Raw genomic sequence first — 24,233 nt, 5'->3', positions numbered from 1 at the left:
CACACTGGTGGCATTACGGAACGGGAGGGCTTCGGGGAAGATTGCCAATCACGTAATTGTGACACGATGATTGTTCCGTCAATATCCACGCGCAATCGCCGCGATTAGGATAATGACGATGATACGTCGAATATTTAGCCAACTATCTCACGTCCTTCGTGTTGCGTTCGATATTTCATGTCTGGTTGTTCTGTCGCGTGCACAACGATAATTATAATTGGAGTTATTTGTAAATAGAATGCCATAAACGGTGAGATAATTCGGAAAAGAAGATACGAATAATCCTTGTAATGTTTTACGATTTGTAATGTAACGTGTCAAAATAGTTGGTACGGGAAAAAGAAAATAAGTTTTGTTAAACAATGATACATCCAGGATTGTTGAACTACGTGGAAATGTTTGCTATTGTTTTAAAATTTCCTTAACGCTAATATTACGATGCTTGAACGAACGCCTAAGTATATTATGTACGAATAATTATAATTTTAAATTATAATATCGATTATAAAATCACATAAATTATATATGTAATATGTGCAATTACCTTCCCATTGTAGCGAAATTCAATGCTTGTTCATTTTTTTTAAAGAAATTCCTATATGTTTACCGTAATAACAGAAACAAAAAATCTCACTTTCGTAGCTCTAGAATTAAACGGTACAATTTAAGTTTTGCGAAACGTTTGTATCTTTGACAGGATGTTACGAATAAGATTCGTGTGACTGTCATTCGTAAAGAAACGCAATTTTTAAACGACGTTCCGGTCCAGATATGTTTCAATAACGCGCCGGAAATGTCCGCGATAAGATCGGACATGCTTCCTCGCCACGTACGTATTTCCGTTCAATAAAATTATCTGGTGCTGCGGTCAGCACGATGTCGCGTATGCGTGCCTATTAAACGGCAAATTTTTCCAACGATTCTGCGCTACGAAATAATTTTAAATATATATATATCCAACTTCTATAACTCGTAAATCGTAGACGAAATATATAAACGTTTACTCTATACAAATAACATTTCCTTCGTTTAACGCTGCAACTGCCAAACCTGCTAAAATAACGGGATTAAAATTCTTTGATCGCGCAATTACTAAATACTATATATGCGCGTCTCAGATAAAATAAATTATTACACCTACCTATTTTTATCGTACCATTTGAACCGAACCGAGATTTATATATAAAACATTTAACGTTTCACACGAGATGGAGAGGAAAGATCACAAGTACAATTTTTTAGTCCAACTTAAGATATCCATTAACGATAGAAAAATATAGTATAGTATATGTGAAAAATATCTAAAAAAAAAATTTGTGTATTATTAATACCCCGGTATTAGCCCTCGTAACCGTAACCATTTTCTTCTACATCCTGGCAATCGTTTAAAAAATCGACTAAGAATGGAAAATGGAGATGCGTGGAAATGAAGAAATTGGCCTTGTCGACTTACTGAAAATTCATGGGACTAGCGAAAATCCAGAAAAGAACGTGGGCTCGCCCACGCCCGGGGCCGATGGAATCCTTCGGAGGCGTGTCTGATCACGGCGACGCACGCGCACCGACAGGACACGACACCAACGGAACAGCGATTCCGTTCGAACGGATCTAGGAACGTCCTCGAATTCCACCGGACGACGTCAGCTTGTCATCCTCTCATCGGTCACGTCGTACTGCTCTCATTTGCCGCTTGTTGAGAACGGGGCACATGTCACAAGCGTCAACGAATTCGAACGAATACTCAGAGAGCTCCCTATTCGATCTTATTTAATATTTCCGTCAAACGCCTTTCACTCAACGACGACGACGACGATTTACTTTTGCACGGAAAAGATCAAGTTTCACCTGTACTGTTCCCAACTTTTTCTCGAATTTCATGGATGAAAAGGAACATTTAAATCCGCGTGGATATCTGCGATTATATCGTTTATGGTCCGGCGTTTGTCTCGACAGAAGCGCGATAGAAGCAGCTTACGAAAGTGTTCGTTCGTGACACGAGACTAGGATATGAATGGATGATGGTTGACACGGAGGCGAGAAAGAAACGGTGAAACGTCATAACACGAAACAAACACGACAACTGCTGGCGGACGACTGACAATGAGCTTGCCGTGAGTGAGTCGAGCTGGCTAGCTGGCGGTGAAGGGGAAGGGGGAGCGCGTTAGCGATTGGGTGCAGTGTAAGAGGTCCGCGCGGAGGGGCGACAGGCGAGTCAGACGAACGACGGATGAGAAAGAGAGAGGACAGAGTGGGAACGATGACAGAGCGGTGAGCAGGGTACGAGCAGTAGAACGAGAGGCAGTAGAACGAAACGGATGGAGAAGAGGGAAAGCAGGAAAGGAGAAGGAAGGAAGCCATGAATGGCGACAGCCGGGCGAGGGGAACAGAGCGGACAGAAGTAGAGAGAAGCGGTGTGTTCGAAAGAGCGAGACAGAACAGAGGTGGTTGGCAGAGTGTGCGAGAGAGAGAAACGAGGGCCGGTCGAGTTCCGTGCACGGTATGCCATCTGGCGATATCGTGGCCAACGACTCGTTCGCAACACGAAGCTTTTTATGAATGGGCGGAAGCTATCATTGAAGCTTTAGATTGAATGAAAACATTACCTATGTCGTCACCGTGTATACCACCGACAGCGTCGGCGCGGCGACAGTGACGGTCGTCGGTCGCCACGCTGGAGGTGGCAAATGCTTGCGCGGTGATTTTTTTTTTGTCCCTGTCAAACGTGCTCTCTCTACACGTTGTACACGCCTCCTTCCACGCTGTGGGAAATTTTTTTGTCCGATCACCACACCGGGGGTTCGATGTGCCGTTCCGCGTGTTATCGATCGAATTTAAAGCGTACCTCTCTCGGACGTTTACTCGACACCAAAGAGTCTCCGGTCACACCGGATAAAGGATTCTAGCCGCGTCACTTTACACGTTCACCGTCATCCTGCACCGTTTTTTTTTCCTTCTCATTTCTTTTACCTTTTTTCCCCCTCGCGCATTTCCAATTGACTTTGGCGCGTTTCACACGACAGAGGCAGCAAATTTCATTCGATCGTAACTGTTACCGAGGAATAGATAGTAAATAGAAAGAACGAACAAGTACCGTTACCGTTCGAATAACGATACCATTCTCGAACCAGAAGAACGTCTAAGGCTTATTAAATAACCAGACTGCATCTTTCGAGGAGTTTCTTTAATCAGCTGACCATGTACCTACCAATCCTATTCCGATCTTTCGCTTAACATTTACGGTATCGGTCCCATTATCTCTAACATTGTTCTCATTAATATTAATCATTTGTGGCGATAAATGGTCACGAACGTTCCGCTAGAATCAGCCTGAAAGTCACTATTGGTATTTACGTCGGTCGTAAGACAATCGATAAGAGCGTCTATTCAAAATAATACCGTTAATGGTACTTTTCATAGAAAAACGTATCGTGAACCACTTCGTACCTCGCTTCGCTACTCTGTCCCGTAATGAAATCGGTTATTCGTGGAAGTTGAACGGTTTACTGTAACCACAGCCGAAAACCAGAAAACAAATCGCTTGCCTGGTAATTTTTAACTCGTCCTGTCTAATCCGAGAATCAAAATCTAGTTTAAAAAAAGAAAAAAAAAGCCATTGCCTATCCATTTAAATAACCACGAGTCAAGCGTCAGAGGTTGAAGGACCATCGACGATACTCATCGAACGAGTATCATGGCTGAATGAATTCCCAGCGTACTATACTATCGATAAATCGTTCCAACATGTTGACGCTATAGCGTTGATTCAGCTATGTGCGTAAGAGTAGACTCTGGTACAAGGAAGAATCCTTTCGTTTCATTTGGTTCGATTGTATCGGAGGCTCGTTTACAGCGAGTAGTCGTTCGATCACGTTGACACGCGAAACAGAGAGAAGAAGTTGAAGGAGTAAGTCGAGCGACCAACCAACCGAGCGAGTCGAACATGAACAGATGAGAGAGGGCGCAGATAGAAAACGGAAGAAGAGGAAGAGATAGGCCGTCTCGTTCTGACGCGTTACATGCTTCTATATTTATCCCACTCATTAATTCTATCCTCGTCGTGCACCGTTCATTCATTCGAACATCTGTCTCGCTCTATCTCACAGCGCCGCGCCAATCGTCGTTGTCGCGTCTCTCTCTCTTTCTGCCGCGTACGCACGTTCATTCATCTCCTCTCTGTCCTTCCCGCTGCCCGTGTACTTTCCACTCGTTGTTTCTCGTCTCTTTCCATTCTATCAGCTACTCTCGTTCTCTCCTTCTCATACGCAACCGTCTTGCCCCTTTTCCTTCTCCGTCCTTGTCTGGCCATCCTCCTTCTAGTTCTGGTTCGTTCACTCAGTCGCGCAACTAGTCACGTCGCTCCCACTCACTCGTGCTTCCCCACCAACGACACACATCCGCACGACAGATACCAATAGCGTAACTACGAATCCGCCTGGTTACGCGCATCGCGCGTAAATTGGAAATCTTATTCGAATTTATTTTATTTCATTTCTCCCTTTTCGAGCAATCGAAATTTCATGCGGAGTTTTCTCTCTTTTATAGCCAGGCTCAAAGTATGAATATATTCCTCCACAATGGGAAAACCGAAGTAGAAATGTTTGTTTTGTTATAGTCAAGTATCTAAGGTATGAATATATTAGCCTAGCAAAAGTTTCTAGAATACATCTTAAGAGACGCAAATTTTTTCTCTAAATTTGATTAAGTTACGCGATTTCATAATCTCGGCGCTGAGAGACTGAAAAGGATTTTCAAATGCGGATAGACATATAGAAAGGGAAATGATTCGGGAGCGACACGTTCGCGCTATCTTTCAACAAATTGCAGCGAGTATTATCTATCGGCAACGTAGATTTGCCGATCGTGTGTCAACGTATATCCTAGTTGCGTAACAACGTATTTCCGGGTCGCGGTCCTTGCAGTGCCGCACGAAAACTAAATAGCGCAGATAAAGATATCGTGTTCGAAGTGTAATGTTTCTTTGGTGTATCTCGAGTGTCGACTCGACAACGATACGACTCTAAACTACACGCGATATTGCGAGCTTATCGTTCACCAAAGCACGCTGACGATTCAACTCGCTAGCGGACCTTTACCAAGAATTTTCAATAATCTAGGAGAACGATATTATAATCAAGTGAGTGAAAAAATTTTCTATTTAAAAGCTAAAGAAGAGGATGTTTAGATGTCATTCCGATTTATTGCGCCAACTCGAAGAGATTTTCTTCAGGGTTCTGTGAATTCGACGATACGCTACTGAAGCGTAGAAAGACAAGCGCGCAGGAACGTTAAGCGAAGCAGGCGAACAGCGAGCAAGCGAACAGCCAAGTAAACTTTGACGAGGGCTTGGCTCGCCTCCGAGCAAACATCTCTGTGCACCAAGAAATTTCTATATAAAATAAATTCCGATCCGCGTCCCTACCATTAACCACGAGCCATCGCACCAAAGCCCCATACATCTCAAAATTGAATTCTCTGCTACTAGCAACAATTTCAAAGTTATTTTCCACTGTCAAAATAATATCGACCGCGCCTATTTATAAAGTTGAGTCCTCTACAACTAAATAACTATACACACATAATCGTTCGCTATTCGAAACAACCAAACATGTAGAACAGGCAAAAGTAGCCACAATTCGTCTGCGTTGCTGTTATTTGCTTAAGTTGCTACGTCAATAACGAAGAAACGTGTATGGTCGACTAACGACGATGAAGAAAACACTCTGGGGAACGAAAGGCGTGCAATGGGTAGCAGCGAGTTAGCGAGCGTCAAAGCAGCCAGTTTATTTCGAGCGTTTTCGATTTCGAGGAGGCAGACTCGCGTGCCACTGGCGAAGCCAATTACACAATGGCTCATAAAAGAGCTCCGTATGAATTCCAACCACAAGACACAGAGATGCAAACAGAGCAGTTTGGCTCGTTCGTTTTTCGCGTGGTGTAAATCTCGAAACGTGTGGTACGGGAGAAGGGAGGTAAAAATTAAGGCACGGAGAGCGCGGAGTTGACGATGATCCAAAATATTTTTCTTTCAACGGGCCGTGTCACGGTGCATCCGTTCACAACGGCCGACAAAATTAGAGCCGCACCGTCAAGTTATTTTAATGAGAATTCTGCTTCTCTCGGTGTGTCAAGATCGCGCGATTCAAGCAACCCGTCGCGCTATAATGGTCGACAAAGCTGCCGTGTCTGTATGTGCTATCTTTTAAACCGAAATTCTAGTCCTTGGGAAAGTCAAGGTTCTGGGAAGTGTAACAAACCTAGCGGATGTTATTTATTGCCGCCGAGACCAGACTGAAAAACATTCCACGCTCCCGGATACGATCGTGGTTAACGAAGCGGCCGTAACAGCCACCGATCGATTCTTATCGGTTGCGTGTCTTTTTCTAGAGGTCGTAACTTGGACGAGTTATCTAACATCGGACGTACATTACATCCCAAACAAAACAATCTGTATTTCGGAAGAACTGATTAAACGCGTGAGTTCTGTATCGCGGAAGAAAGTTTCGATTTTGTTAAAATCTTTGACAGTTCCCGTAAAGGAGAACTATATACGCTAGAACTACCGAACCAATCGAGATGAGCGATATCAGATATTTTGTTTTTGTAATTACCAAAATTACACGCAAGTATTAACCTATTGTATGTAGTTTTACTTATTCGTTGAAAGTTGTAACCTGATACTATAAGAAAATAATGTATTCTAATCGTAATTTATTTGACAATATATAACATAATCCAATATAATATAATATAATACAACGTACTGTAATCTTTGCGTATATGGAAATTCCGACTGTCTCAATAAAAAGAACAATTTATAATAATATCCATATTAAATTAACTATGTAAATGTATGTATATTATATATATACATATATATCAAAGATAGATAGATCTAACATTAAACTTAAAATTAAAATAAAATCTTTCCTTCTGCGAACCATTGCGAAACAAGTTACTCGAAATAGTAAATTAATTCCAGAGATACCCCTGTAGTACCGAGAACTTCTCAGTTCGATGTCCTTTCGATTCACTGAAAACAGAAAGCGAAACGCCTTCCGTTCGCAGCGATGGTAGTTCGTGAGGGTTTGCGACGCGTTTCCAGGTAATATTCTCCTACAGAAGAAGCTCGAGCTCATCGTGAAAACGTTGCTCCTTTTGCCATGGAACTCCAGGTAGCCTTCCACGATTCTGATGAAAATATTTCGAAAACTTTGCAACCTTTCTCAATACGATTCCTAACGTGCGAATTCTAAATATTTCCCTCGATCTAAAGAGAAAAGTTGGAAGATTCGCAGTATTGTTCGAGTTGGAAAAAGGACGGAACATTCCAATCCTATTACCTAGCTACCTGGATTTTTCCACCTGCTTTTCCTAACTTTCCACTCGAAGACCTGAGCAGTAAATCGGGAAACATTTGAAACAGTAATATTCGACTTTTTTTTTGTTATTCTTGCGACTCATCGCTTCCTTCCGATAAAAGAGTGGCGCAATATTGATAACAGATATGCAAAATCAGTTAAAACGATTGTAAATGTGTTTGGTAATTGAGATAGAAGCATAGTTACTACGCTATGGATTTTTAAAGATTTATAGAAAATTTGAAGGTCCAAGGAAGCACAGAATATATATAAAAAACTATATAAAATATCAAAAGGAAATTGTACATTATAATATTTAACGAATGTAAGTAATATTTATTTGGAATTCGTGTTTGGAATCATATTAGTATAAGTAAAAATTTACGTAAACGTCCTTAGCCTAAGGATAATACGTACTTAATTATTTTCGTCGTGTTTCTTTAATTCCATTTGATCATATGTCGTACATTTAAATACGCATTAAAAGCCAGTAGTTCTAGTGTTAAACTGACGTCACACGTTCTATCGTGATTGAAAAATATCGTTCACAATGGAAGATCAATCTTGCAAGTTCCACGAGAAGGGAAACAGAGCGCCACGTAGTTTAAGGCGACAGCGAAATAACAAACAGCAGGAACAATAAGGAAATAAAGAAGCACCGCCGTTTTCCAGGATGTTGCAGCTTTTTGTCATAACTGACAGGGAACGCGCGCCCCATGCAGCGAAGACGTTACGACAGATGTTTGCCGGCCTCTGTTCAACTTCCCTTCGAGCGAGCGAGCGGAGAAGCTGGTCGTCGGTCGTCGGAAGCTGTTTTGACTTTGCATGCAAAGTAGCCGTGCAGGGCAGACTGCGCGCAACCTTCTTGCTAACGTAGGAATTAATCGTTATATAGTACCTTAATACGCTCGTAAATCTCGTATAACGAATCGCCCATAAATCGACCGTCGCTATAAATTCCTATCGACGACAGCTTTGCCGGATTATTAAATTTTAATTTCGCGCTCGACTCGTTCCCGACTCGAGCGCAATAAATATACGCGCGATTCCCAAGAAGCCTAGTCAAAATGACCCTCATGATTCTTTGCTTTCCAAAGTTTCTTCTAATTATTCTAATCTTTTTCTTTTTTTTTTTTTTTAGGACGACAGCTCTCGTAAAGTTTGTCCTGCTGATAGCTAACAAATTTATTGACGTAACAAGCGAGAGCAATATAATACATGTGTATGTAATTAGTAGACTACGGATATTTATGCAAATTCACATTTGACGACTACGGAGAGAAAATTATATTTTTCTTGATTCCCTGATTTTAATATCATTCCGTGATTAGACGGAAGAATTTTAATGCGATGTAATTGAAAACGAAAATATGTTAAGTTGAAAGATGTAAATCTTTTGAAAATAGAAGCCATAATTATCAAGACGGCAATATTTTAATGCCGTCTTTACAATTTTAAAGGAAATGGGGAAATACGTATTTACCTCGAAAGCAAGATATAAAGGCAGTTTTGTTCACGTTTTCATTATTGATTGACGACGAACCGAGTTCTAAAATTGCTTCTTCGTAACACGTAAGAAAGGTGCAGATAGGTTGTTCCTCTGTAATATTCGTGTTTATAAACTAAAGAAATAGAATCTAAATAGAGCTTTCATTCACCAAACATTGTAACGAGCAAGCTACCCACTCTACCTTTGATATTTTATGTACCTTTGCATAATATAAGATATCCATATTACATAATACATAAATACATGTTATTATATTAATAATAATATTATAAGACATAGAACAATATTACATATATAATAAATAATTAATGTATAGTATATATATTATATAATATTCTATAGATTTTGCATAGAAATATGTTAGAAATTGAATAAATAAATGAATTTACATAAATTATTAATGAATAAATGCATAGAAATTCATAATCTAATTTCACAAACGATGGATCGTTATTCATAAGCTAACGACCTCAATAAAATCCGTTTCGCCGTGAAATAGCAAATTTTTGAAATTAACAACTGAGAGCGACATAATTAGCGAACGACAAAAGCGAAACAAAATTTTGAACAAGAGCAAACGATGAAATGGGATAGAGGTGAGAAAAGGAGAGATAGGAAGAGAGGAAGAGAGAGAGAGAGTGAGAGAGAGAGAGAAAGGAACGAGCGAGAGCGACACCGGATATCCTTCAGACTGCACCCACGCAACGTGCATGCATGCCCGCGTGCATACACACTCGTATATTCAAGATGCACCAGAGCATCTCTCCGCGATTCAGTGCTGGCATATTTTTAAGCGTCGCCCGGCAAACTCGCTGTATCCGATTATTTATTCCCCCTGGTGGCATTCCCACTCGATTATCTCCGATCTTTGCCCACGGGAGCGTCGAACAACACTTTCGAAATTGATTACGAAAGGAAATAGCCTGAAAATACGACGGGACTCTGACGAAGGTTTCGACGACGAGGAACCAGCCCCGTTTACAGAGACAGATGTATCCGGTTTCCCCTGAAACCTACGCGAGATACTTTGCTCTAAAGACTCTGTAAACTTTCCTTTTTCCAATTCAAAGAAACTTGAATGATGTCTTTCTACGATCTTCGCATTGTTACGCTTCTTTTCCAACTATGAATACGTATTTTACTTTGAAACAAATTTTTCTAGTTGATATAGATTTTTTCTTTTTCTCTCTATTGGTTGACCTTCCAATTTTCAAAACATAGAATCCTCGTAACAAGCCCTGGTCAACTTCATCTTTTCTCAGTTTCTTAATTTCGTTGTGCACGATGAACTTTTAATTCTCGCGTGATTTATTTCCGTAAGTTCGTACGCCTAAGAAACAAATCACTTACATCTACAAGTTCATTTATCTAAAGAACAAATGACTCGCTCGCATAAAATTCGTTTGTATCAAGAAGATGACATAAATGATAATAGTAAATACCAAGGTAAATTTTAAAAAGTCGTAACGTCGTTAAGTTTCTCTACTGTTCCATTTATGGACGGAACCAGTGTGGCTTTCGAACGGCTCAGATAATTCTCTAATAGATTGACAATAAGAAAAATCTTACTTCGAGACGAGTCTTTCGATTTCGTCAATTCTTATCGACCTCTGTGATCGTCCCAATCGATTTTCCGATCCTAGCAAAGCAAAATCCTCGCAATAAATAATTTCTGGATAAGAAAGCAACTCGAAACAAGCAACAGTTGTATGCACTTTTATACGCTTCCAACGAGTTCGAAAGCGAATTATCGACGGAGCAAAGAATAACAGGATCCCAATGAATGAAACAATTGACTTTTATTAACGGCGGTCGTTATAACGCGATTCGTAATAGGTTTCTGTGTGCAAAGACCTATCCTCTGCGAGAGGTATATAAACCAGGAATCGTTTACGGCGACACTGTGTTATAGAAAGAAATTTCGAGGAACCTGTGGAACGAGTCATTTTCTTACAAAGCCAACGAACGATGTGAAAAGGAAGAGAAAAGATGAGAAGGGGAAGGAAGGAGAAGAGGGAGCTTAGAAGGCAAAGAGAAGAGAAGGGAAGACAATGGATCGCTACGATCCCTTCTTTCCGTCCTTTGCTTTTCTGCCACCTTGCGTTACCTATTCCCTCCGAAGCACAGGGTATATATACCTGCAACACCAGCCTCGGTCTGTTACCTTTATCCGGCATCGGTTTCAAATTTAAAGCGCAATAAAATCGTTCAGGGAAGGTATCGTGTTTAGAAAAAGCACCAGCTTACATGATTTACGACGGTGATTAACTTACGAGTACATCCGATAGCTGGAGGAAGATAATCAATCACCTACTCGCCAAAGCGCTTCCCGCTACCGAGTGTTAAATTATTATCGTTTCTTTCATTCTCATTTGCATAACCTTCCGGTATTTCCTTTAATTTTAGGATCCTCTTGGCTCGTCGATTAAGTATATTAGAAAGCTGCTAAGATTATTAGTATATCTCTGCGTAATATACATACGACGAATTTAATGTCCGGCCGGAATTTATCATTCATCGAGCGATGTGAATAGTCGTTTACGATTGCCAAAGTTAATGGATCATTATTTGGGTATCGAGTATGTCGTAAAGTTTATTCACGTTGTTTCCTTTGAATTATCACCGGATAATACATACATATACAATCGATCATGCGGTATCAGAAATTTGATTAAAAGTCGATCGACGAGAAAATTGGTTTTATAATATGGAAGCGTTAAACAGCTAAATACCGAGGATACAGGGTAATATACGGCAGTTTATCGAAATATCGTAGACGCTTACCATAATAAACTTTCATGCGTACAGTGTGTACATTATACACGCAACATGTTGGAATTTCATTGATACTGTAACGAGACAAGACTGTCATGATCATGTTGGGAAAATTTGAAACCAATCTGAAGGTATGTGCGCAATTTACTAAATCTATATTTACTACAAACGTGTATTTAGTAAAAAATTAGTGTACTGCATAAACACTCATCTTAAACATATAATGATCGATAGAGATGGTTTCACTGGGTGTTGAAACTTATGAACATAAATAGCAATTTATTGTTTAGATACTTTTCATATCTGCGAAATATCTTAACGAAATATTTTCTAATTTCGAATTTCTAGTTTCAAACTTTACCGATATAACCATGACAGTCTTATCTCATTACAGTACCAACGAAATTCCGACACGTTTTGTATTCCATGCATAATATCGAGTTATTCGAAATATTCATAGCGTTTCGATCTTAAATTTCTATCGAACAATATATAACTCCAGCTAAATCTTTCTTAATTATCGCTAATCAAACTTTATCAAATTTTCCAAACAATCTAGTATGTCTATTCATAAAAGGTGTTTACTAAAAGTAGGAATACTTTCGTGAGTCACTGTAATTGAATTGTTTCTAAAGAATCGATGGAAATGAAGAGAAAAGGAGATTAACACGAAAGCACAGATGCTTTTTCCATCGAAGGCGTAGAATTAGAGATGTTCGCGAAGCGGGAGGTTCTCTGGCTGTCGGCAGAAGAAGAGAGCAAACACACAGCTATCGTCGGCTCACGAGAAATGGAATGTGGACACCATATGGCCGGGATCTTCGCCCAACCACCCACTCGCCATCGCCGTCGTCGTTGTCGTTGTCGTCGTTGTCGTCGTCGTCGTCGTTGTCGTCGTCGTCATCGTCGTTGTCGTCGTCGTTGTCGTCGTCGTCGTCATCGTCATCGTCGTTGTCGTCGTCATCGTCATCGTCGTTGTCGTCGTCATCGTCATCGTCGTTGTCGTCGTCATCGTCGTCGTCGTCGTCGTGCCACGATTCTCTTACCCGCGCCACGTTACGCGCGCATCTACATCTCCAAGTCAACTCGGAGAAAAGTTCGTTAGCGATTCCAGCGTAATTGCATGGCTCGCGGAATGGAAATTTATAGCCGGTATTACCACATTCGCGTTACGTGAAATCACTCGACAGTTGGGAATTCTGGTTGTGCGTCCGTTTGCGGACTCGCGTCTTCGACCACCATTTTATACCGCCTCGCTCGTTCGCCAACTGCTTGCCGATGTTCCCTTCGATTTTCTCTCGTTCCGATTGTTTGATAAGTGGTTTGATAGCAAATATTGTCATCAGAAAACTATGATCTGATTGATAATTATGAGATTTTTTATTCTAGATGGAAGACTCTTCTTGCCGCAAAGATCGGTAAGATCGGTTACAATGTTTGAAAATTTCGGTGATCTTCAAAGAGAACTTTTAGATAAGTTTTCATTAAGAAGTCAGTCTCGACCCTTTCAGAATCGAACGTTTTTTAAACTGAGAGATAAATTCTCTTTTTGTCGATTTATTAATGACAAGAACATACATTTCATAGTGTTTTTATAGAGTAACAAGCCAATATTAGTTGGCTTATAACTTGTTTAAATGCAATATCGCGTGCAAGCCTGAAAGGGTTAACAACGTCCTAACAACGCCCCTTAAGAAGAGTCAAACAATGAATATCAACGGCTGGTCGGACGAAATACGACATTAATAACGGAAAGGAAATATGACGAACGTTTGTGCGTGTGAAAAATTCCAGGAAGACGCTAAATATTTTTCGATGAAAACGACTAGCTGATTACCCAACAGGGTGAAAGAAAAATCCGGATATCAAATACGCAGTCACGTACATACGTAAGTTTACGTATTCACACATATATTGTATATACGTATATAAATACAAGCCCACGTAGTGGCGACCCACACTCCACCACATGTCGTGAAACTACCGACTCTCGTGTATGTTGAAAAACTATTTTCGACGCAAGCATTGTGTATACGTGCGGACTCCTGACTCCGCCGGAAACCTCTGTTTTACGTATGTAAACATATTGCCGCGGCCTACATGCGTCTCTCGATATTTATCCAACCGGCAGGAATTCCTCTCGTTAAGGGAGCCAGCGCTCGGCTGCATCGCGGATCTTGTTATCGTTTCTGTCAAATACCGAAGCGTTTGTTACGCAAAATCGTAAGTAAAATCGCTCTTCCTTCGATGAATCTCGTTGCTCGAGTCCTCGAAATCTTTCATATCCAAACGATGGAAACTTTGAATTGCGTGAAACTACCGTGTCTCATCGATGAACTTCAGCTATTTGAGCAAAATCATATTTTTATAAATATAACTAAGAACTTGGGTACAATATCGTTTTAATTATTAGGCATTAGAAATAGCGCTGCGCTTTGTGAATTTTATAGATTATGTTAGATATACGAATTGTGTGCATCTTCGCAGCTTTGAGTTTACTACAAACATTCGCGAACAGGATGTAATTCATCAGTTAATAATATAATTAAACTTACAAATTGCAAGCTTCAGCTTGCAGATTCCTTACTTAAAATTCTATAGATAGTTTATAATTTCTAAAATTTAATCTTCTTCGTTACTATATATTACGCTGAAGTACTTATCAAGCTGATAACTTGTAACTTGATTAGCGAAATTTCGATAAATGATATTCAGAAATAGAATATCTATGCTGCGTTACTTCCAACGAACTGTACTATCAAATACTCTAGCGAGATTCCATACGATTTCCACAACGCAAATAGCAAATTGCTATTCCGAACGAGCCAAAGAAAATATAGAAACAAGGTAGCAGAAGAATCGAACAAGGTTCACGATCGTTTCGATTACGTGGACCCATGTATCTAGGATGACAGCTAGCGCTGGCTTACTGTGACTGGATTATCGATAGCAGATTAATATCGAATCGAATGTTTTCTCGACCGGTGTGGAGATTATTCGTGTCACGGTGATGTCCGCGTAGTCGACGAAGTTACCTAGGGAACGGTGTACGGTACGAGAAGGATCAGAGGAAAAAAAAGCAAAGGCGGTGGTTCAACAATGTTAGTGTTGTTCCCTGTTCTGCAACATCATTCCTCATCCAGTATATATCAACGTCGATCTTGTTGGCATCGCATTCTGAATGAAACTACGTTCGGACGAACGTACGTACGAACGGATCGGTGGACGGACAGATGGACGTTCTCGTGAGGGTCAACGTTCCCTTCCTTTCAAGGACGGCCGAAGAGAAAAGTCAAAGAACAGTCGGGCGTAGGAGCGAGACCTAGCCACATAAAACGGTGAAAGGGAGAGACGCGGATGAAAAGAGAGAGGGAGACGGAGAGGGAAAGAGAGAGAGAGAGAGAGAGAAAGGATGGCCATTTATTTCGGGAGGGTGAATTTTCAAGCAACTAATAATAGTTCGTAAAGTGAAATAGATTGCCCTAAATATTTTGCGATGTCCAGTTTTAGAAACCGGCCATGCATCTGCTGCGTTAGAATTTTATAGGCATTCGAGATGAACACTTGTTACTCCGTTGAAGTAGAATTTCGTACAAAGCAGTCAAGTTACCTCACGATCATTTCAAATAGTTTGAAACTACTTCTTTTAAGATGTATCCGACGTTCTTTAATATTCGTTGAAATATTTCAAGTTTCCCGTGTCTGTTACCTTTCAAGTGAAGTTATATTATACAATCTGTTAAGAAATACTGATTACGTGTGTTAAACCGTATGAAGAAGAACAAAGATGATACAAAGTTTTCTGTGATCATTTTATTGAACTGAAATCTCGTCAAGCATGTAACAGAAGATTACATTAAATTGTCAGCAGTGCTATGAATTTTTCGAACGATCTATTTACCTATTTATCCTTCCTATCCTTCTCATCATTAGACAAATCACTCGACATCAAGTCGTATCGAATAGAGTAATAATTGAAATGAAGCTTACGGAAATACGATAATTCTCGTGTTTATCTAATTGAACATAGTTGCAAAGAAAGAACATACAAAGTAGTATCAAAAGATTGATATAGGAAGATTTTTTCATTTTCCTTGTCTTAACGTTTAATTTACGTGTAAGTTCGAAAATGAAGAGAAAAGAGAAGAAATACGGGTAAATTGAAATGCTTGCTTCTTAACTCTAACTCGACAGCGCATCTCGACTCCGGCTTGTACACGGCTGTCATAATGATCTGCCGCATGTATCGTGCTAATTCGTAAGAGCGTCTTCGAGATAAGGGCACGCCGTTCTACACGATAGAGGGACGCGACCATTTGGATCAGACCGATGGAGAGGAGTGCAGACCACGGAAAGACTCTTTCGAAACTCGGACTTCTTCCCAAATGTTTCAAGTCCGAGGTACGAATACGAGGATTATCGTCGATCTGATCGAACAATAATGAAACACGTATCGTAAAAAACTCGTTTATATATTTATGGCAATCGAATAGAAATCTAAGAATAAGAAAACGTACCGAATGTACGTAATATAACAAAATAAAATAACTATAATGATTTTTAGATAAAATATTTAATAACGAGAATGAAATCTAAATAAAGATCTGTTTCAATCATAATAATGGAATTTAAATATTTGCTTCGGATATTTTACATACTCCTACGTAGCATCTGTATTTTGTACACACTTGCATCTTTCCAATTCCACGAATTAAATGCAATTAAATGCAAATAGAATATCTAAACAGAGATTTCGATCGTCAGTTAGTAATTAATAAACCATAAAAATGAATAAATGAATGTAGTCTAATTGCTGAAAATTGAAGGGGTAGTAGCATGGTTACCACGATACAGGCTCCTATTACATTATCCGCAAACTTTATATTTACTCGATGGATTTACTTAATGAATTTTAAACACCTATACCAGGGAAGGATCGTAATGCAGCGTGGCAATCACGCCCTAACTTAACAAGCTTACGCATACACGCATATTTATACGATACACGCAGGGAATGCGAATAATATTCGAACGAAGTAGAAATCGGTAACGTAGGTAGAAATTGACGAGCTGTAAATGTTATTTTATGGCGGTATTACGTAACCGATCATTTACGGTCGGTTTATGCGCGTATAATTCGTGGTCGCAATAAAAGTCCATGCATCCGTGTATCATAACGTTGGCCCCGTGGCAGTGACAATAAATTAATTCGCCGAGAGGCCAATTCGTTGAACCCTGAATCGAATCGAATACTCTAGTCGCCAATTAAGCAGCCTGCCTCGTATCTTCGTCCCTGCGACTTCCGGTCAATCTCCGTGAGCTGATCGCGACACACGATACCTTCGTGGCAATAAACTACATCAGTCCTCCCCCTTGAATCCACTGCGGCTACTATAATTTTCGATACACCGACGGAGAAAGCAGGAGACTTTCAACTTCATCCACAGCGAATGCGTTGGGAACGTTGTTCTGAATATCAGTTTAGGCATTATTTTACTACAATAAGCCATTATTTATACAATTGGGCATTATTTGCTACAATAAGAATCATACGAAGGTGGTTAATATAACGAGATCAATTGTTACTATTTACAAAGCTATTATCAAAGGAAATTATGCATGAAATTGCACCCTAGTGCGCTTTTTAATCTACCACAATCGGTCGTTGTTTTGGTAATTTCAGAAACGTCGAGTCCAAGCGTACCGAAGCATACTGAATCAGCTGAGATAACAATTTCATAGCAACTTCATTCAACTAAACACATATTTCGAAGATTCATTCAGAGTACTCTGCAATGCAACGAGTTTCATAAATCACCCAAGTACTAGAACTGCCAAATCAATCGACAGCACCGGTATCAGATCTTTTATTTTTGCGATTACCAAAAACCTGCAAGTGTTCTTAACGATATCAATATTTTCTCTTATTAAGATAGGAACGCGGTTATGCATACTTACATACTTTATATACTCTACTTTGATTTTAATTAACTATGCATAACATATTCAGGGAGGAGTCTAACTAAATTATTAAATTAAAAAATTTTGTAGTTATGGTGTTAAAAAAGAGAAAGAATCGAATGCTCGTCGGAAGAAGCAGACATGTAGATCGGTCCGAAGAACCAACGACCCATCGAGAAGGCCGAAAAGAGGAGCAATAAGAACAACGAACGGGGAGAAGGCGAGCGATCAGCTAGACCGGATATGACGCGACAGCACATAACGATGATCGTAGATTGCGTTCAGTGCTTGTGCAAAAGCAGGCGAGCAGGAGCGAGTTGATGAAACGGTGACGAACAGGGAGGGTAGAGTAGCAATGAGAGAGAGGGAGGGAGGGAGAGAGAGAGAGAGAAAGAGAGAGAAAGTGCGAGGAGGAGGAAACGAAAAAGATGCGAGAGAGCGGGAAAGGAGATCAAAGACGGAGGAACGAGAGATAACGGGGTTGGCAAACATGAAGATAGCGGCGGTGTTCTTGTATTACGAAGAGAGGAGAGAATCTTACTTCAGCAAAGGACGTGACCCAAGCGTTCAGCGTTTCGATCGAAGAAATGCGCGCTTTCGCGAAATCGAAGTACATACAAGGAAATTTTCACCTCGCCAGATATTTTAGAAACGTATGCTTCTACATTGTAAAATGATTTGTAAGAATTTTCTTGGAAAATCTCTAAACAAGCCTCTCTTTTGTCTCGGCTAGCATGTCATTTAGAATACACGCAAGTATAGACAGCATTAATCGAGAGGAGAATTGAATCAGGCTCGAACGTTTGAATCATACCCTTTGTTAAAGATTCGAGTATGACTCTAGATTGTAGACTATTGCAAGAGTAGGATAGGCCGACAGGCTTGGCGTCTCTGCATCGAAAACGTTGACTCGACCGTCAACATATTATGAATATTGCTCAACGGGATACCAACACGTATATACATTGGAACAAAGCCTAATGAAATAAACGCTTCGTTTAGAATCGATTTTGATTTGTTATGGTACTATATGGAAATATCATGTGCCTATTATATGGAAATGCATTTGCGGAAATTTTGCAGGCGTAGTTCGCTTGGAAGTTGACGTGCCGATTCGTCACGAACGACGTCGAAACGCGTGGAATGCAAGCAACATCGTCAACGTTACGCGGAACGGTGGCTTTGGAATGGAAACTTTCACAATGCCTCCCTCCCTCACCCGTGTCTGGTGCAAAACATATCGACGGATCTTTTTTTTCCTGAATGTATGTATAGATAGAGTCTCGTTTTTAAAATACTTTTTCTTGTTCTTATGTAAAACCAGAAGTTGTCTATAGGATCTCAATGTCGAATTAATTTCTCATCGATCACGAAACTCCTACATCGTACTGTCTTCGATCGATATACGAAGACGTTATATCCGACGTCGAAAGACGAAGGATACGATCTGTGCATAATTTAAATGACTCGTTGATGAGTTTAAAGACGCACGTGCAAACGCGCGAGGACGTGCAACACCAACCACTCCTTTTATGACTTTGTTCATATTCCTTCGATTCATTATTCCGGACACATGTCACTCAAGGACGTGGCGTCTTTGCGCGAAGATCATCAAGTGCATTTGCAAAGTGTTACCACACCGCATTTATTGCGAAGTTGCGCCACATTACATAAGAAACGGTAGCTCGAAACGCGCCTTCCACCAATCGTACGTTCTGGGTTCAAAGTTACTATAGGATGTGATTAAACGTGAACGTAGTGTGTGTTACAAACACTGAAATACGAATGTCAAACCAAATCTCTGGCGTATACGTAACCATGTCATATACATAGTACATATTGATACATCGTTAACTAACGTATCAAGAATCAGAGAACTTGCGTTTCCATCGGCTTCATCACGAAATTGACTCGATTTTCTACCAACATTCGATTAAATTATCGTTTAGTATCAATTTCCTGGGATCTAATGGTATCTTAATCCATTAAGGTTTAACGTTATATTAATGCAATATCTCATTTATAAGCTTTTTCTTAATCAATTTACGTTATCGAATTCTGTGTTTTAACATCACGGCTAATTAAAGGAAATTCCAAGAATTTGTTTGATATCTCTTCCTTTTTTGTTGCTTCATTTTTATTGTGATAAATCGTTGTTTGGTCTAACATAGTTCCTAAAGATAAAGCTTCAGCTTCAATGTTTTCCGAGGACGGGGAACATTTTCGAGATATAATGAATATCTTTGTCGCGTATCTTGAACGTACTTCGAATTATTCAGCAAGCGACGCAGTGGTTCGAGAATATCGGAAAATCACGTTCTGCGTCGCGTTTTGCGTCATCGACTTCGTCTTGTCCCTTTCGAGGGAATGACAAACGCGAGCGGAATAATAAGAGAGCCCTTCGTGGAGAACGTTGGAAACGATGGCTAAACGCCAAAAAAATACATTTTTCACCGATCTACTCGTACATTCGTTTACCAGTTACGATTAATCACAGAGATGCAAGGCAATAATTTAGAGGCGACATCGAAAGGCGAATACGCCTGATCGATGCCTTTTTTTAAACATAAACCTATACAAAAAATAGTATGTGTGAACATAGTCGTAAATTTATTTTCCGATAAAAAAAGTTAAATATATCCGACGAGTTTGAAACTCTACAGACTTACAAACAGATTATTACGACACTGTACGAACTACTAGTTGTCATTCAAAAGTTCCTGAATGAGAAATCTTATCGATTCGTAACCAATTGAATGAAAACGGAACGAAAGAAAAACGAGACGAAATTAGTTTCTATATCTCTGTCGCAGATACAGCGTATTAATCTTTCTCATCGATGAGTCGAGTATAGCGCCAGACGAGTCAGCTACCTATGCGCCATGCGTGGAAATCACGGTTTCATTCATGCCAGACCGACACTACTATATGTGTGTGCATGTCTGTGTCTGAGTATTCGTTTACGTGTATATCTGTGTCACGATGCGCGTGAGCGTGCCGATATCTTGCCTCGCAAGTTGCCGTGCAAACTGCCTCTACAAGTTGGCCTGAAAGTCTCTAGCACACACCTTTATCTCTATATACTACATATTTCAAGTCCAGTAAAACTTTACAGTAAAATTACACAGATGACAGACACTTATTCATCGATTTTCCGTCATCAAACTCAAATCGATCAATAGGTTTCGATTTCAACGGAGAAACTTTCGATCGAATCATGAAATCGTAAATCTAACGTTGGTTTTACTCGCGGCTGCACACTTCCAAGTGAAATGACACTACCCACTCGATGAATATCGGAGATATCTAATCTACGATCGAATATCAAATGTTACGTGTCAGATCTTATATCCCAGTGTTCTGACTAAGCCGTTCGATCGAGCCTTTCCAGATACCAAACCTAATCTCGGGCGCGATTCACGACTTCAATGTACGCGTCGATGATTGTTACTATTCGCGATTATTACTGTTTCCGAATTTCTTGGAAAACTAATCATTCAACCGGAAGTGCGACTCACCGAAGGTGTTTAGTAATATTCCACGCGAGATTCTTTGAGCACCCGATAAATCGGCATACGTATTTATACGCGAGAAACTTACGTGAAACGTTGACGCAGACACGCGGGCGCATGCGCGCCAGGTACGTCAAACCGAGTGGCATTCATTTCTATTGCCATTCGAAGCGAATGACGCGGCTATGTGTTGGTGTGAATGCGCGGCACTGCGCATGCGCTCGTACTCCGATCGTATTCCGTTCCAAGAGAGAGGAAACTAGCAATAAGACTAATTCAATTACAGTCTGCAAGTTTTCAATCGGCGCTATCTTTGATAAATCATACACGCATATATATGAACCAAATAAATTCGCTTTTTAAATTCATTCGCAGAATATAAAATAAAAATATGAAATCGTAGCTCATAGAGGTGTATAATAATCAGGAAAGAAGATAAAGGGTATTCAGTTAACATAGGTTAACGAATGCGAATCAACTTCAGTATAGATAACGCGAGATAAAGGCCGATGTTTACTTGGAGTCAGATTTTTATTTTAGCATTTTACACGTGTCACTCGATACGTCTGTCCTCCCTTTCGACATTTCGTTATACAAATTTATCCGAGAAAGATACTGAGCCACCAGAAAATACGACTGGAAAATCCATCGAATACCATTTACACCCAGTGCATTCATAGATAGAATAAACGAATACTTTCCATGAAAGCATACGCGACCCGCCTACGAGGTCAGCATTCCCATCGACGGGAGGAAAGCAACGAGCACACGAAGCCGAATGCTCGAGGAGGAAACACGGCTACGTAAAATGTGTCGGGCGTTACGAACGGAAAGGTGGCGGCTACTTTCTCGCAAACTTTCTACACCAGTAAATTTCATTCACTACTCGGCCCGTACCTTCTGGCTGGCTTCTATGAAAGCGTAATGTGACTCAATCCGCGGCGAGTCACGCTCGCTCGCTCCGATCGTCGATGAAATTGCTACGAAGAAATCGTGCGACCTCGCTAGCAACCCAGCAAGCTATATATCGGAGCTATGAATGTTATATTTTCTAAACAAACGTGGAATAACCCTAAAAGGTGTACAGTATACCGCATATTACATAGAAACCATAAAAGTTTTGGTAGACTCGTTTGACTAGGTCTCCCTTATATTAGGTTCCAAGAGTGAATCCCCAATGAGAAAGAAACGAGCAACCTACAGCCTACAGAGTTTCTTTAGGATCGATTCCTTTCGATTAACGATTCGTTCAGGAAGGAAAAAGGTTGGGTTAAGCATGTTAACCCTACTACGATCCTCGAATATTTCTATCTCAATCTTGCTTTTATTTTAGCAAATAAAACGGATTTTTAGTATTATCAGGAAGTGTTTAACATAGGATTGAAACAAGTAATCGCACATTTTCATATTTTACTCGAGAGCTTGAGATATTTTTCAACGTTAGAAAAGGGGCGCTAGAATAACTGATTCATCCCTTAACCAGATTTACCGGAACTACATCGAAATGAAATGGCACCTAAAATCATAGAGGAACAGGGACGAAGAAAGTATATCCAAGAGAATCGACTCGAGAGCGTGACGACTTGATTCGTTTTCTCCGATTAATAGGTTGATTAAAATTCCCGTAATAAAAATAACGATCGAATGACGGTAGAAAGTAAATTCATGTTGGATAAATATTGAAAGTTCAAACTCACCGTTTCGACTAGGGGGCCGTGGAGGCGCAGGATACTGGGGCGGCGTCAAGGGTGGCGGCTGCGGCGACACTCGCGCAGACGAGGAGGTCGTTGAGCCTTGGGAGGCGGACGGCGCCGGTACAAGCGTCGTCGTCAGTGGCGTCGTCGACGTGATAGTCGTCGTAGCCGCCGTCGGTGTCAACGGGGACGTGGTGGCGGCGATTGTGGTGGTGTGCTGCCCGATGTACCTTGAGGCGGTGCTGCTCAGGCTGTTAAACGGCCAGGGCGGGCGCCGCGGTGGCAGCACCGGGGGCGGCTCGTAGTCCAAGGTATCCACACTTTCGGCACTTCCGTTTCACCTGTATCCTTCACCGAACCGCGAAATCGTCGTTTTAGCTTTATCCTTCGCTGTAGTCTCCGTGGCACGTGTTCGAGCACGAACTCATTAGAGGCGCGAGCCGACGACTCCCTTTATCGCCGCAATCTCTTTTTCACTATCTTCCTTTTCTTTTTTTTTTTTTTTTCTTTGAAATCCGCGAGCACACAACACGCGGTCTGCGTTCGGAAAGCGAATGGGGAAACAAGAACGAGAAAGAAAGATGGAGCAACAGTGACTGCGCGCACCGTGAGGTTTCGAAAAAAAGATATTGTCGCGTTTTCTCTTCTTATCTGCCTCTTCCTCCTTATATTCTATCTCCTCACTTCTCTTCTTTCGCACTGGTCACGTCACAACACGTAAACACATGCTCCAGAGTACGGATACTATAGGTGTAATGGCATAGTGCAGTGAAACGTAACAGGCGAACAAGAAACTCGCGTAGAGACTACGGATTATCGGTAGATTTCCGTGGTTAGGAACGAAAGCGGTGAACACGGCACAGTGGCTCCGGCGTAAGAGCTCTGTCGAGAAAAACACAAGCACGGGAAGAGGAGATGAGAGAACCGAGTGGAGTGGAGTCGAGTCGTGGCAAGGCGAGACGAAGTGAGACGAGATGATGCGAGGTAAGGCAAGCCGAGAGGAGACGAAACGAGGCAAAGCGAGACGAGACGAGAGATGAGGTGAGGCGAGGCGAGGCGAGGTTACGACGACGTGGAGAGGAGAGAGCAGAGGAGAATACGAGGAGAGGAAGCCAAACCGTGACAAAGTGAGGCAAAGGGCGGAGAGTCGAACGAGTACTAAGGTGTGCTATGAGGTGAAGCGAGGTGAGGAGAGGTAGAACGAGGTGTGGTGAGGTAAGAGGAGGGAGAGGCAAGACGAGTCGAGACGAGGCGAGACAGAAGGACAAGACCGGTGAATACACTGCGGGCTCTTCTCGCGCACTGGGAACACATACGGGCTCTCTCTCGTGGCAACGATGCGCGCTCTTCTCCGTCTCTCTTTCTTTCTTTTTCCCTTTCTCTTTCCGCTACGGGACGGCTGCTGGTCGAGCGAGAGCGAAAA

The 24,233-nt window shown here is 41.0% G+C and overlaps 1 protein-coding gene across 1 annotated transcript in view; it reads right to left on the bottom strand.

Moving 5' to 3' along the window:
- Positions 1-23,147, bottom strand: part of sty (sprouty signaling antagonist) — a gene marked incomplete at its 5' end in the record, with an annotated part of 31,289 nt that extends 8,142 nt beyond the window's left edge. Inside the window, one exon of the mRNA XM_033338922.2 lies at positions 22,814-23,147. Coding sequence (XP_033194813.2) covers positions 22,814-23,147 — 334 coding nt within the window. The remainder of the gene's footprint in view (positions 1-22,813) is intronic.
- Positions 23,148-24,233: the final 1,086 nt, after the last annotated feature.

Source organism: Bombus vancouverensis, chromosome 10 (genome assembly GCF_051014615.1).
Source record: "Bombus vancouverensis nearcticus chromosome 10, iyBomVanc1_principal, whole genome shotgun sequence".
NCBI classification, from domain to species: domain Eukaryota; kingdom Metazoa; phylum Arthropoda; class Insecta; order Hymenoptera; family Apidae; genus Bombus; species Bombus vancouverensis.
Note: the sequence above shows the minus strand (reverse complement) of the source record. Positions and strands in the feature narration are given on the sequence as shown.